The sequence below is a fragment of the Hakea prostrata genome, chromosome 9 (genome assembly GCF_041222555.1).
Source record: "Hakea prostrata isolate BN-2017 chromosome 9, UWA_Hpros_2, whole genome shotgun sequence".
Classification (NCBI taxonomy): Eukaryota; Viridiplantae; Streptophyta; class Magnoliopsida; order Proteales; family Proteaceae; genus Hakea; species Hakea prostrata.
In genome coordinates, this window is record NC_142608.1 from 56,286,982 (window position 1) to 56,303,357 (window position 16,376).

At 39.0% G+C, this 16,376-nt stretch overlaps 1 protein-coding gene and 1 pseudogene across 1 annotated transcript; both read right to left on the reverse strand.

Annotated features, from left to right (window-relative positions):
- Window positions 1–16: 16 nt before the first annotated feature.
- Window positions 17–3,965, reverse strand: LOC149005641 (subtilisin-like protease SBT5.4; annotated as a pseudogene).
- Window positions 3,966–12,554: 8,589 nt separating this feature from the next.
- Window positions 12,555–15,268, reverse strand: LOC149005642 (BTB/POZ domain-containing protein At1g55760-like). The gene is made up of 4 exons (XM_089168864.1): window positions 14,855–15,268; window positions 14,620–14,765; window positions 14,355–14,473; window positions 12,555–13,372 (listed from the first exon to the last, which is right to left on the reverse strand). Exons 1-4 carry the CDS (start codon window positions 14,971–14,973, stop codon window positions 12,767–12,769), a joined length of 990 nt encoding a protein of 329 aa, XP_089024990.1. The 5' UTR covers window positions 14,974–15,268; the 3' UTR covers window positions 12,555–12,766.
- Window positions 15,269–16,376: the final 1,108 nt, after the last annotated feature.

Consider the following 16,376-nt stretch of genomic DNA (forward strand, 5'->3'; position numbering starts at 1 on the left):
TTCTTCACCTTCCTCATCAAAGTGGCGAGCCGAAGAGGTTTGGCGCTGTGAAGGTAGGATAGTTGAAGTCAAGGAGACTAACAACGAGGCTTGGGGCATGCATAACGTAAATTTGACTCGGAGAAGGCTTTAATAGAAGATTCATTGTAACCAATGGTACAGAGGAAGTTCAAGTAGTCAACATTTGTTAGATCATAGACCAAACCAGGATCCATGGCACTTGTTAGGTCGAACATGTCCAGCTCCGTAGTGGAATGGGCTTGCTTTCACTTTTGATTCATCCCGTATGGGCTCCATTGCATTATCCCGTGTACTTGCTACACATTATTTGGAGGAAAATTACCAAAGAGAGGGAGAAAATCAGTTTTATGAGTAAGCTAGCTTCAAGGGCTAGTGCTTAAGTGCAATGCACAAGACCGCATAGTGTACAGATTGAGATCAAAATCTCAATCTTTGGTCTCAACCATCCATCTCGCATAAGTGGGTTCAACACTTTTTGTGAAACAAATAGTCGAGATTTCAATCTCAACTTACGCAGCAGGTACTACACATTAATTACACAGCACCCAAGCAAAACGCAACATCAAGGGGATTAATAGATTACCGGTGGTCATGATGGCAGATCTGATGGCAGCAGGACTCCAGTGAGGGTACAATGCCTTGAGGAGGCCAGTAACACCAGCAACATGAGGGCAGGACATGGATGTCCCAGACATTTGGGCAAAGGGATCATCCCCGAATGCTTGGGTGAATGCCGCGATAACATTCACACCTGGTGCAGTGATGTCTGGCTTGAGAATCTCAGGTGTCACTGAGTTAGGTCCCCGAGAGGAGAATGACGCCATCATAGGTGCTGGCTTCACCCCCCAACTCCGTGCTTGGAAACAAGTAAGCCTTGGGTGCTTTTGTTGAATTCATATATTCAGAGAGCATATTAGACTGGGAGCGTGCTTGCTTCCCATCCATCGCTATCATCCCCACAGCCCCTGCTAAGAGAGTTTCTCTTCCTATGTCTTTAAGAAGCATATAATCGCCAATGCACACCAGTATCTTTCCCTTTAACAATTTCAAGTTCAACGACCCAGACCTGCAAACCTGAGCATCCTTGAATGATGCTCCCTTCCTTCTTATATCAGAGCCCCTCACCAAAGGGTGCAACTTGCCATCCGCGGACACGGAAGAGTCTGCAAATGTCTTCCCATCTAACAACTTATTGTTGCCAAGCATCACTTTGGACCAGAATTGGCGATCCATGGTGCTGGCTGCCACAGTAAAAATCCAAGGGGCTGAATTTGAGACAAGAGCAGGCATGGAACCATTGTTTCCACCTGAAGCTGCCACAAGGATACCATTCCTAACAGCATGGAAGGAGCTAATGGCGATACTATCTACCAAGTAGTCCTCAGCGCCACTTCCGAGTGAAATAGATATAATGTCAACACCATCGTGAATGGCAGAGTCCACAGCAGCCATTATATCAGCATCAAAGCACTCATCATCTTCAATTTGTGGTCCACAAACTTTGTAGGCTGCCACGCGTGCCCTAGGCGACCCTCCCTTGGCCGTACCATTGCCGAATCCTACAATACTGACATTGTGGACAAAATTTCCGGCTGCTGTTGATAAGGTGTGGGTCCCATGACCAGTTGTATCATCGCGTGAATTTTCGTAGGTTGTGTTAGCACCTGCAAGGTAACCTTTGCCGAAAAACTTGGCCCCAATCAACTTCCTGGATCATTCCATTTCGTAAACAAATTTTACCAGAAGTTTAAATAAAACGTGTATTAGTTTTCTATTTTATGATTTTATATGTGATAAAGAAATGAAAAATAAATTGCCAATGAAACATGCAAGTTCACAATAAAAACCTAATTAATTTTCTTCTCTATCTATCTAACCAATTGACTGGTACGGCATCTATCAATTTCTTCTCGCCACCTATGTTGCTACCTAAAATTTTCATTACACACAACCCGAAATCTACTCTATTTACAAATTAATAATTGCAATTGTGGCCAGTGATCTAACAAATATGTCAATAATGGATTAGTCAAGTGGTTAAAGACCTGCCTTTCCACGGGGAGTTCCTAGGTTTGCACCCACTCGGCGACGTATATTAGTAATTTAACTCACCCCATAGTAACAAGCTACAAATGTGGCTTTCTATTTAGAAAATTTTATGTACACAATCATTAAGTATATGAATGTAAACATTGGATGGACATGACCATATACAATACATCACCTTTAATTACTTCCCACAATTAAAAATATGATTTACCAAAAAAAAGGTAAGAATATAATTATACGTTTTATTTCTTTACACTTTTTTTTTTTTTTGTACAAATGTACATTTTATATATAGGAAAATTGTAGACAGGAATATTACATATGCCACCGGAAAGACTTAAACCTATGACATTTCTATTGAGAAGTGAGGCTCTCAACTATTTCACTAATCCTCCATTGGTAAAAGACAATTATTTTTATAATGTCAAATCTAGTATTTAATTTAAATATTATAACAAATAATTTTTGAGAATAAAACAAAAGTCATTTTAGATATTACGTTAATTCAAGGAGGAAAAAGAATAGGAAAATTAAGGAATGTCACCTATTGCAACGAACTCCATCAGGCTTAGTGTCAGTACAACCTCCTTTCCACCTTGCGGGAATAGGTCCATACCCATGGTCGTTAAAGCTCTCTGGACTCGGCCATACACCTTTTCAGAATATCCAAGCGTGTATATGAATACATGAGATTAAAAGAAAAGGGAAAGGACACAACATGGAAATGAAACAATTTTATGCTAATTAGGTTTCAACTTCATTATTAGATTATATGTGGTAACAGCCACCCACCGGAGTCAAGATTTGCAACAATTACATCTTCCCCAAATCTAGTCTTCTCCCAGATGGAACCATGTGGAACTACACCATCTTTTTCGAGCCCCATAAATTCCCAACTCCTTGTTGTATGTAATCGATGCCCTTTGTTTGGGAAGACTGATACGACCTCGGGATGCTCTGCATTAATTCAAGAGCAACCCACGAATTACTAATATCCATTTAAGTCAACCTACATGCAAGTTAACACCTTAATATGATGATGATGATGATGATGTGCATGGTACATACTTGCAATCTCAGCTGCTGCCTCTTCTTCAAGGATGGCGGCGAAACCATTAATATACTTGTTATAGGAGTATATAATTGATTCTCTCGCCACTTCGAGGCTATGTGCATGGCAGGAGATGAGAAGGGGAATAGTAAGATTGATATTTAAAGCACGAGAATGAAGGAGAAAAGGAAATTATGAAAGTTTCATATCTTACCCTCCAACGTAATCTGCGAGAAGCTTGTGATGAGACTGTTCCGCTAGATCCATAGAAGCTTGTGTGATTCCCAGACCATGTGAATGGGATCCCAAGTATACCACGTAAGACTGCATGCATGCAACATGGTATACGTACATGAGTAAAACAAGTCAGAAATATTTATAAATATTTTCAATGGTGAGTGGAGATTCTCTCAATTTAGGCTGGTCATTCTATCATTCTTTCACACTCACATAAGGCCCGATATCACGAGACGAGGCCCGTGGGTATGGGGCATATAGATCCTCTCCACCCATCTCTCCCCAACCCCCCATGTAAGCCTGCTGGTGTAACAAGGTTAACGTTGTGTCGCCCTTTGTAAGGGTGGGGGCATGGGAGACAACTCACATTGGTAGAGAGGATTTGAAGCCATGTAATTGTTGAGGGATATGAGGACAGGCAGTTGGGTAGAAAGGATATGTTCTCTTCTATTGCAGGAAATTAAGAATAGAAAAAAAATAAACAAATAAAAAATAACGAAAATAAGAAATCCTTAGTTGCCTTTTTCATGGCAAACGTGGGTCGCTGCAACATGGAGAAAACCAGAAAAGGAAGAAAGAAGAGCGAAAGCCTTGAGAACTCCCCCATTGCTTCCTCGATCTCCTTCTCCTTCTCTTCCCAGAATTTCCAGAGATGGCAGCAGGCGATGGGATGGAATTTGAAAGTTACTCATTGGATTATATAGTGGGATCAGAGAAAGACTGAGAATCTAAATTTGGGATTATTAATATGACCTCAACTTTAATATCCGGTTCCCGAAAAGCCATTCTCCCAAATGGCTGGCTCAAGTTGCTTATAATTATTTGGCCGTCTGAATTTAAGTTCCATTTAGAAATAGAGAGACCTGCTACTCCTTATAAACGACTAACAAAAGATTTGAATTTTTCATACCTAAATATATACATTACTGTCATATAAAGTACGTACCCTTTTTTCGTGATAATTATTTTTTCTATTTTTCATTTTGTTTGAAATACTTTTAGGCTATATTTAATTATTTTCTAAAATAAAGATCGCGTGAGAAAAGAAGGTAGAAAAAAATATGAAAAAACAACTTTTTCCATAAATTTCAGAAGTTTAGTTTGTTTGGTTCAGAGGTGAAAAAGCTAGATACAAGCTTCCTTAATTTAAATAAACTTGTCTGCTAAGATGACATACTAATTTTCCCACTCCATACCTTTTCAAAATCTTACAAAATATGTAGGACTTTGTAAAAAAATGTGAAAACTAAAAAGTGAAATATGGATTTTTATTTTTTATTTTTTATTAAAGATAATAGAATATCGTGTCAATATTTTCTTATTCTTCTTTTTTTTTTTTTTTTGCAATACATTTAGTTTTTCTATGTCTATTATTTCTTTACTTATTTTTTAATGGGGTGGGTTAATTTTTGCTCTCTTATACTATTATTGGCATTTCTTTGAATATTTCCTCATCGTGTATGAAGAATGGTAGGATACCCTGGATGTCAATTACCTTGTTTGCTCAGAAGATTTACTTATCAATACTTACCTTTACTTGTATTTTTGCTCATACCTAGTTCAATTATTCATCGTTCATGAGGGGAGTTAATTTTCTCTAGCTCAGGTATTGAAATTCTCTCGTATGCACTTCCACTTTGGTTATTCATTGTTATTAGACTGTAGTTTCGGTTGGACTTGTGAGATCTTGCAGCTATTCGAATTTGTTTAATGGGATCCTTTTTTTAACCTTTTAGTGGCTTGGTTTTCACCATCAGTATACACCTTTGTTTTGCATTATTTTGTTACGTACTCTCGTTGTATGTCATCTTCTTGTTTTGTTTTTGTGAGAGAGTGACAGCTATACAAAGAGATATAGCTGTTTGTCTTTAGATATGCTTATAAATAAGATGTACCCTTACTTTATGAAATATATTGAAATCTGTTTCCATGTGTTCACATGGTATCAGTTATCTATCTGGCTAACGCTACTTGATCCTGATGTTTGTTTTTTGATTTTTTTTGACTTTTTGGGTTCTGTTTCTTGGCATTATCTACTTTACTTGCTTTTTCCCTACGTTTCTTGACCTTTGTGTTTCTTACTTTCTTGACTCTGCTTTTGCGATTTGTTTTTTACGGTTTGCAACCTTCTGTTTCTTGAGTTGTTCTTGTTCTGTGTTAATGGCGATGGGTTCCTCTACTCCTGCGCTGGTGACCTTTAATTCCAATCCTTCTCTTTCAATGAAATTCACTTCAACCAATTATCTCATATGGCGAGCTCAACTTCTACCTTTCTTACGAGGTCATAACCTGTTAGGTTATGTTGATGGCTCGTTCTCTCGTCCCACACTAACTGCTTCGCCTGGATCTGCAGGTTTTGAAGGCAATCCTAGTTCTAATGTTCTTTTTTTGGCTGATCTTTGGGATCGGCAGGATCAATTGATCCTTGGATGGATCAATTGATCCTTGGATGGATCGTATCTTCCCTATCTGAAACTGCCTTACCTCATGTGGTTTCGGAAAAAACGTCACAAGAAGCTTGGCAATCACTTGCTAAGGTGTTTTCTTCTGCCTCCAGATCTCGCATCCTCCATTTAAAGAATCGCCTGTTTCGTCTTCAACGGGGATCTTCTACAGTCTGTGATTTCCTTCTTGAAGTTCAGACTCTTGCAGACACTCTTGCTGTCGTTGATAGTCCGGTGTCGGATGAGGATCTTGTCTTGGCAACATTGCGAGGTCTAGGAGAGGAATATCGTGATTTTTCAACTTCTATTGAACTTCGAGCAGAGCCAGTTTGTTTTGAAGATCTTGCTGGTTTTTTGTTAACACATGAATTGAATCTTGCTGCAACTTCAACCTCTGCCCATGTTCTTACTACAAATCTTGCAACGCATGGAGGTTCTCATCGTTTCTCTCGCTTTGGATCTGGCTATTCTAGTCGTGCTCCTACTTGGAATCGCTCCAATTCTAGTGGTGTCAGGGGTTATCCAAATCGCAGCCGATCAAATTTTCATGGTCGTGGTCGTAATTCAGGCTTTTATATTGATAGAAATTCTAGATTTCAGAATCACAGAGTTGTGTCTCCTTCAGATGGTGGTGTTAGTAGAAAATTTTCAACAACTCGTAGGAATGAACATTCCAATTCTGGTTGCTCTATTGCTCGTTCGTTCATGGATGAAACTCGTATTTTGTGCCAGCTATATGAAACTAAAGATCATAAATCCTCAAATTGTCCACAACGATTTGACCATGCTTTTGTTGGTAATTTTCTTTCTTACTCTACACTTGGCCCATCTGTTCTGTTCTCTAATAAGTGTCACTGGATAGTGGATCTAATTGTCACTTGTCTGCAGATATTTCTAATTTGGCTATCTGTGAGCCTTATACTGGTTCTGATTCTATCACCGTAGGTAATGGCCAACGAATTTTTGCTACTCATATTGGTACTTCATATGCCACTTTATTTGCAAAGAGTTTTGTTCTTCGAGATGTCTTGTTTCATCCTGCTGCACATTGCAATTTGTTATCTGTTGCTAAGTTTTCTGCTGATAATGGTGTTTACTTTATTTTTCATGCTGATTCATTTGAAATCAAGGACACTTTGACTCATCAGATAATTGCTCAAGGCCAGAGTAATAATGGAATTTTTTTGCTTCGTCTGCAAGCTTGCTCTACTGTTACTTTTGCATCTCTTCAAGATTGGCATTGCAGGTTGGGTCATCCTACTATTCAAAGAACTATTGCTGTCCTAAAATCTTCTGATCGATATAGCATACAAGGGTACCTTATATAACTGTGAGGCTTGTAGTTGTGCCCACAGTCATCAGCTTCCATTTCCTAGGTCTGTAACTACTTGTAGAGGACCATTGGCTTTAATCCATAGTGATCTTTGGGGTCCAGCACCATGTAATTCTTTTGATGGATTTACCTATTACATATCCTTTGTTGATCATCATACGCGATATACATGGATTTTTCCAATGAAAAGAAAATCAAATTTACTATCTGTTTTTGAGAATTTCAAGAGACAGGTTGAAAATTACTTTAATTGTACCATTAAAGCTTTCCAATCTGATGGCGGAACTGAATACATGGCTTTAGTTCCTCTTTTCGCATCAGCTAGTATTTCACATCGTTTGTTTTGTACTTATACTCCTGCTCAAAATGGGGTGGCTGAAAAGAAGCATCGTCATATAGTTGAGTCTGGTCTGTCTCTACTATTTCAGGCTGGTATGCCTTCTTATTTCTAGACAACAACCTTTACTACAGCAGTTTATTTACTAAATCGGCTTCCTGTTGCTGCACTAGGTAATGTGTCACCTCTTCAAGCACTTTTTGATGTGAAACCAGATTACAAGTCTCTTAAAATTTTTGGATGTCTTTGCTACCCTTGGCTTCGTCCCTATTCCAAGTCAAAGCGAGAGCCACGATCTACATCTTGTGTTTTCTTGGGTTACTCTTTGCAATATAAAGGATATAAGTGTTGGGATATCTCTTCCAAAGGGATGTATGTATCTAGGCATGTTAAGTTTGTTGAGTCACTCTTTCCTTTTCGGGTGGCTCATTCTTCACTTCCTGAAGTTTGTAAGATGCAATGGCATTCTTCACCTGTAACTTTACCTTGTAACAACCCAACCCCTTCTGCATCTTGTAATTCTCCAAATGGACATAGTGAAATCATCCCTCCCCCAGTAGATAATTTGGGTTCAAGAGGATATGGGTGTCCTGCAAGCACAAGTTTAATGGGCCATCCAGCCATGGGTTATACAAATTTACCTATTTGTAATGGGCCTATGTCATTACCCATGTCCTTACCAAATCCGCCACTATTATCTACGCCCTTGGTTGTGCCATCTGAGTCTATTATGCCCTCCATACCATCTGCACCGATTGTGTCTCCTGAGCCTTCCATCGATATAGTCGGACCCACAATAGAAGGGTCAACAGACCATGCCCCCACAAACGATGCTAATTCTATGGTTGTGGTGCATGTTTCTTCTACTTCTATGCATCAAATGACAACTCGGTCTAAAAGTGGTATTTTACTTCCTCCTCAAACCAAGTTGAATTTGGTGGCCACCTGTAATGATTCAGAAGTTCCTACATGTTATAGTAAAGCAATGCAATTTTCTCATTGGCATGTTGCCATGTTAGAAGAATTTAATGCTCTTATTCACAATGGAACTTGGGTTCTAGTTTCCTCGACATCTGCTCCAAATGTTGTCAGATGCAAATGGGTCTTCCAAGTAAAGCGTTGATCTGATGGGTCTATAGAACGTTACAAGGCCCGTTTTGTGGCAAAAGGCTTTTACCAACGACCTGGCTATGATTTCAATGATACTTTTAGTCCTGTTGTCAAACATACTACCATACGGGTAGTTTTGTCCTTAGCTGTTACTAACAAATGGCCAATTCGTCAACTGGATGTTTCTAATGCCTTTTTGCATGGAGATTTAAGTGAAGATGTTTTTATGAGTCAACCTCCAGGCTTTGTTGATCCTCAACATCCTACTCATGTTTGTCATCTCCGCAAGTCTCTCTATGGTCTTAAACAGGCTCCTCGTGCGTGGTTTCACAAGTTGAGTTCTTTTATTATAACACATGGTTTTATTGGGTCTAAGGCTGATCCATCTCTTTTCATCTATCGATCGGCTACAGTGGTTCTCTATTTTCTCATATATGTTGATGACATCCTAGTAACCGGTAACGATCTGTCTGCCATTTCTTGTCTTCTCAAGACTCTATCTACGGCATTTGCTCCCAAGGATCTGGGGAATATCCATTATTTTCTTGGTATGGAGGTCACCCGCTCTCCGGATCGGCTATTTCTTACTCAAAAGAAATATATTTCTGATTTATTACATCATACCAAAATGCATGATGCTAAATCCATTCCGACTCCTATGGTTTCTGGGAGGCCTATTTCTGCACATGATGGGCAACCCCTTACTGATACTACTGAGTATTGTCATGTTGTGGGCGCTTTGCAATATCTTACTACCACACGACCGGATGTCAGTTTTGCGGTCAATAAAGTAGCCCAATTCATGCATTGTCCTACGGATAGTCATTGGAGTGCCGTTAAATGAATTTTACGGTATCTTTGTGGTACCACCTCTCATGGGCTATTTTTTGGATTACAGTCTTCATGTTCTTTAGTGGCATATTCAGACGCAGATTGGGCCGGATGTCATGACGATAGACATTCTACTACGGGTTACACAGTCTTTTTTGGAGGACATCCTATTTCATGGGGTTCTAAGAAACAACGGATAGTTTCACGTTCTTCAACTAAGGCCGAATATAGGGCCGTTGCTACTACTGCTACTGAACTTCTATGGCTACGCTCTCTCCTTTGTGAGCTTGGGGTGTTCTTACCTTCTACTCCTTTGATATGGTGTGACAATCTAGGGGCCACTTATATGACTTCCAACCCTGTTTTTCATGAACGTACAAAGCACATACAGATTGACTGTCATTTTGTGCGTGATTTGGTGGCTTCCAAGCAGCTGTTTGTTCGTTACATCTCTACTATCGATCAAGTTGCTGATATTCTTACAAAAGGCCTGCCAAAGCAGCAGTTTCTTACCCTTAGACACAAGCTTTGGGTTTTGGACTCCCTAAGCTTGCGGGGGAGTGTGAGAGAGTGACAGTTGTACAAAGAGATACAGCTGTTTGTCTGTAGATATGCTTATAAATAAGATGTACCCTTACTTTATGAAATATATTGAAATCTGTTTCTATGTGTTCACAGTTTTTCTTAATTTTCAGTTTCGGATTTTACTAGCAATCTTTGATGGAAGAAAGTCTCAATTATTCTTTGCTGTATGGTTCTGGAAATCTGACTCAAGATTGACATTTCAGTCCCCTTCACTTTAATATATTATCCATCCTTATTTTCGGTTTGACTTCATAATTTTTCTTTCCATTTTATTTCCTAGGATGGATGATGACTTGAATCCCAACACTCTGAAACATTTATTTTGTCATCCAGAATACTGTTCCGAACATCTTACTAGAACTAGTTGTGGTGACTGGTCCAGACTATCCATCATATTTACATATTTCTTTTGCCTCAAAGAGAAATTTTCTGGGATCTCTATTCTATTTTTTAGGATGTAGTGCAACATGCTGAATGGGGAGCTGTTTAAGAGAGTACTGTTCCGAACATCTTACTAAAACCAGTTGCTGTGAAATTTTTCCTCAATGAAGAAGAGGGGCATGGAGGGCATGGATCTTCTGATGGTAGATGTATGGTTAGTTGACTTTGTGCCTTCATACTTTATTTAAGGTACTCTTGGGGATATATTTCTAATTTTGGTTGCAGGTCCTTATTAATGCTATGGCATTTGACACTTTTACAGGAATGCTGGCTTGCTAAACCTCTTATTTTTTGTAGAACTAAGAGCGATTGTCCTACGGAAAATGGTTATGCTCGTCCAATTGAAGACATTAAAATTCTCGTTGATATGCAAAATATGGTAGTTATCAAGTTTGAAGATGCTAAACTGGTCCCTTTGCCTTTAGCTGATCCACTATGGAATTACACAGCTAGTGAAACACGAGGAGATGTTGACCATAGTGATGTAAAACCTCTGCAAATTTTTCAGCCTGAAGGTCCAAGCTTTTGTGTTAACAGTTACTTTGTAGAATGGCAAAAAATATGTCCTACCTGGTTCTACTAGCTAATTAATTTCTCTACGTATCAAATTTCAACCATTCAGAATAAAATCTATATCTACATTTTGTCTTGTTGACAGTGAAACTTTCGTATTGGCTTCACTCCTAAGGAGGGTTTGGTTTTACATTTTGTTGCATATATTGATCACTCGATCTACAAGCTGAAGCATTAGCAATCAAATGGGCTTTAGAAAATTCAGATACAGAGAGTCTCATGTTATGCAGGACCTACAAACCCTAACTCCGGCCAGCCACTCATTTGCGCTTTGCTTTTCTACAATCCGGTTCATTCACTGATACGTGGCTAAAGTGTTGTCTGTTATTCTACGCCTCATTAGCAGCAAATATCTCCTCCACCAATAGACAATCTCAACTGCCCTCACTTGTGTTTGACAATTGAGTGTCCCATATAGATTTTATTCCTTCACACACAAAATTAACCTAATAAAAGAAAAAAAAATATACACCCATGGTTAAGTGGGAATATGGATATGCTTCTAGCACGGTGGTGACAGCCTTTTATGTAGAGATAATAAGTCAACAGAGGTCAAGGGTTTGAACGTCAGTCCGTCCCTATCATACCTTCCTCTTCCCCTTGGACTTATAGGTTCACAGTTAAACTTGTAAACGGATCGGATTCAGCTCGGATACACTAGTGTCTGAATCCGAATCCGATTAGCAAATCCACTATCCGAATCTGAATCCGGGAAAAATTTAAAGAAGGCATCCGAATTCGAATCCGAAACTTTGTCAAAATATCGATAATCTGATCCGATAAACTATCCAATTATTAATTGATAATTATCACTTTTTTATATTTCTTATCATAAATTTATAATTTCCGATTGCCGAATTTCACTATCCGAATTCGATTACCGGTATCCGAATCTGATTATCATCCATTTTTAAAGGAAAAAAATGTTAAATACTTTACTCTATCCGGATAAATTTTTATCCGAATATCCGATCCAATAAGCAATTATTCGAATCCAAATCCGGTTGTTTAGTAGACGGATATGGATATTTTCTGGTAAAAAAGAATTCGGATACGGATATCCTTAAACGAATACGAATGCGAATTCGGAGGCGGATTTTGGCTATCCATTTATAGGTCTATTCACAATCGCTATAACTAATTAATAATGATCCAAAAAGAAAAATGTTAACTAGAAACGAGGGTTTGGACTCATATTAAATCCATTTCCTTGTAGATATGTGTCATGTGTCCTAATATCACATCAAATAATTAAAATTCATTTATAAATCACATCAATCACTCATTTGATGTGATTTATCAATGATTTTCAACCATTTGATGTGATGTTAGAACACATAGCACACATCTATAAGGAAATCGATGGTCAATTTCTCACAAGGAAATGGACCTGATAAATTTTCAATGTAACAGCTGTTGGCACCTGCAGATCTAGTTGTAGCCGGGCTTTTCTGGGCTGGATGTGAATCTGGACTCTAATCCAATTCCCCTAGAGATGGGCCTCTCCCTCGTATATGCATACAAGCCCAAAGATGCATCACTTTGTTTTTCTGTTTTTCTGATGGGCTGAAAAGATAGTGAAGGCACAAACGTTATCAACATCTAGAATCCATCAGAGCTGTGTATTTTCGATTACAAATTTCTTTTAATTAATCAATCTAGTTCAGGCTGGAACATTTGTTTCATGTAAAGAATACTCACAAGCATATCCTAAATAAAAGAATGTTTTCACAATTGTATCCTGTAACAGTATTTCAGAAACCTTGCCATGCGTTTAGTATCTCATGGAAGATTTCTGCTACAAGTTCCCTGTCTCCAAATTGTAGAAAAGCATTGAATTCATCCTGAATATCAAATATGGTACCAAACTTCACAAGATACCTCAGGCAGCTGCTCTTCAGCTTTGGTAATCGATAAAGAGATGCATTCTGTAGCCTCTCAAGTACATTCTTACTATCAATGTCTTCTAAAAGACTCTCATGGCATGCCTCTCTCAGGTCTGATATGTCATACTTATCAGCAGCATGAAGGAGTGCAAGCCGGTGCGTTAAGAACTCATCATGTTGAATGTTTCCATAGATGTAATTGAGGAAAGCTTGGCAACCTTCAATTGACATGTCAGAAATGTTTATGGTTGATAGTTCCTTCTCTTTGAGATCATGTGAAAACATACTGCAGAAGACAGGAGATCTTGATGCCAGGACAGCACGGTGAGCTCCAATGCTTCTTCCATCACAAGCATAAATTGTGATATCCGTGTGGATTCTTTCTGATAACATTCGACCAAGTGATGCTATACCTGCTGCATTGGATTGCTTCTGGATAAATTCTTGGGCCCAAATTGAATGAGGTTCACCACCCTGCATGTTAAACAATGGATCAAAACATCAACTTGAAGAGGGCTCTGGAAAAGTACAAAACATCTGGGTGTGTGAAGGACAGTAATTAACCATGGCTAGTGGGTTGAGACATTTGTGAAATTCCATGACTATAATCAGGGGTGAAATCACATTGAGAAAGGCTAATTATTGATATTTCATACAAAACACAAAAAATTTTCTATCTATTGTCTTCTTTTTGGGTAGCATTAAATTCTTTTTTTCAATCGAGGGGCCAGCTTTGATATTCCACACATGAAAAGTACGATAGAGGGATAATTTCAAAAAATCAAAACAGGAGGGGAGAATTTTAAAAAATTAGGAGGGGGGAAATTTTCAAAAACTCCAGATCAACTCCGTGTTTGGAGCACATACTTATCCCCAAATGCTTCTGTTAGGATTCGAGCGATCAATCACACATAATCGAATAGAAAACAAGGAAGAATGAGACAAATTTTATCCTGATTCACCTCAATGTGAGGCTACGTCCAGTGTTAGGTTTTCACTATATTCTCGAAAACAACTTACAATGTTACGTTACAAGAGAATATATATAAGCGCTTAGAAACCCTAAGTCACAGTTATTCATGGGCCTAAGCTCAATCTGTAAAGAAACTCTGAGTCCCACAGAAACATGGACCCTCTACAGGGTATGGGGGCGCTGTCCCACACCACCGCCAAGGCGGCCTCCCACTCCAGCCCGCTCACCGGGGAGCAGCGCACGTAAGAATCTGCAGTGGAGAAGCTCAGGGAAGTAGTATGTGCTCCCCCCATGGGCGAGCTGATCTAGACTCGCCCAAGTCATGGGGTAGCTCTGTACCTGACTATAACAGAGAAGGACGGTGAACCAGCTGAGAAGGTGACCTTCAGGTACTGTTTTGAATTGCATATGAACATATACCATCAGTTTTCTTACAATTAGACATTAACAAGGTACCCATGATGGAAAAGAAACCATACATACGTTTGGCAATGCTATCTTCAGATCAAGAAATTGCACATCGATGATAAGCTTCTCTGTTAATGGAGTCTCAATTGTCCAGACAAAGTCGTCGTTGTTCTTTAGCAGCTTGTCCAATATCCCTGCATTTTCAAGGGACAACAAACATAGAATCTATTATTTTCCTCTGCTGCAATTCGCAGAGCATATAATAGGCGGCCCATATAATTGTTAAGAAACCGGTCTGATCGAATTCAGATTAAACTAGGCCCTTTAAAATTTTGATTACCTGGGTGAACAAGTACCTTGCGATCTCCAGCAGAGAACTGAAGGCGAATGATGAAGGAAGCAATCGGAGGTTTCTCTTTCGTCAAGTTTGAAATTTCTGGATATAATTTAATTGATGATGTTCGATTCTTCTCCACTAAAAAACGCCTGAAAATAAGAAAATAAACCAGTTCGTTCGAAGAAATTTGGGAACAGAGATTAAAATCGAAAGAGAAGAGAAGAGAAGCGAAGCTCACCAATTCCAGATTCCCAACTTAAAAGGATCGGATTTCCTGTAAGAGAAAGAGGCGAAATTGTCGATCTTCCATTGAGCGAGACGTGGAGTGGTTTCGACTCTGTAAGCGGAATCTTTCATCCTAGCGAAGGCAAGGGCAGAGGTGATCTCATGGACGCAATCGAAAATGCCTTCCAAGAACTCTCCAGGCTTTCCCAGGATTGCTAGGAGAGGATTGATTCACTCATAAACATGGAACTGAAGAATCCCTTTACTCTGAAACACTAACCGAACAGAAGGGATTGGTATTTGGAAGCTAGCTCTTAAAAGAAACTTAATTTTCATCTTTTTATAATTAATTCCTTCTGCAGGTTTCGGGCACGCAAGGCTTTTGGGTTTGCTTTACGCCATGGAATGAGTACAAAGTTGCAGAGAGATTTCAAGTTTGCAAACGGGGAGAGAGAGGAGAGGAGGTTTTTTTATTATTATTATTAATTTTCCGAGTCTTTAATTATTTCCATTTGTGAGTCTTCTTTGTTTAATTATAAAAAACTAACCTCCAAATTCCAAGCTAAGTATCAACGAAAATATTTCCTTCATTAATTAGTATTTTCCTATCCAAGGAATTCATCAACTATGGCCCATTGAATGACTTCCTACAATTACCACCGGGGGTGGTGGTCTGGTGGTCCCAAGCTCACTCCCAAGTGGTTTGGTAAATCTCATGTCCCAGGTTTGAATCCCCTCTGCTCCTCTGTTTCTTGTATTGGACAGTTGCGTGCTCTTTCGCCTTGTTACCGGCTTCTGTGGACTATACTAGGCCTTCGGTGGGGCTCCGCTGACGGGGGCCAGTACTTGCGCTGGTAGTGCACATGGCTAATGCTTGCATAGGTTGCACTCGATAAAAAGTCCGAACATTACGTAGCGGGGGTGCGCTAGGTCACCGCTATTGCATCCCCTCTTTTTGGATTATCAAAAAAAAGAATGACTTCCTACAATCCTACCAAAAAAAAAAAACTTCCTACTAGATTTTTTTTCAATCACATATTAAGAGGGGTATACTGTGGAATTGATCTATGATTTTCTTGTCAGAATTTAAAGGCAGACTATATTTTAATGTATGGTAGAAAAATGTAAGAAATGGATAGATTAAACCTCTATCTTGAATGGTAGATGATCTCAAACTTAGATTTAGTTGGTAAGAGACAATCTCTTATGAGTTCAAAGCTTGAATTTTTTCTGAGTACCATTAAAGAGTATCAAGGTGTGCGAACAATTAAAACTCGTTTGAGAGAGAAATTTACCACAAATATGAAATACATGAGATCTTAGGGTTTCTGTCAAACACAATTGATCATTATTATCTTGAAATGGCAGTTGAGCTAACCACTTTCAAAAATTTCGGTAAGTATGGTTAAACAGTGCGAACTTTGAAATGCTGGTTCTCTTATCCTCTACTGGCAAATTGACTGAGACTTTATATGTATAAGGACGAACCCTCATCAAAGACTTACGCACAAAACAAGTCTATGGACATTTTTCTA

Excerpts from the sequence above, each read along its gene's own strand:
- LOC149005642 (XM_089168864.1), bottom strand. The coding sequence starts at position 14,973 with ATGAAAGATTCCGCTTACAGAGTCGAAACCACTCCACGTCTCGCTCAA. Across the intron at positions 14,474-14,619 it reads CAAGGTACTTGTTCACCCAG|GGATATTGGACAAGCTGCTA; the intron begins GTAATCAAAATT and ends TTGAAAATGCAG. Across the intron at positions 13,373-14,354 it reads TGAAGATAGCATTGCCAAAC|GGTGGTGAACCTCATTCAAT; the intron begins GTATGTATGGTT and ends TTTAACATGCAG.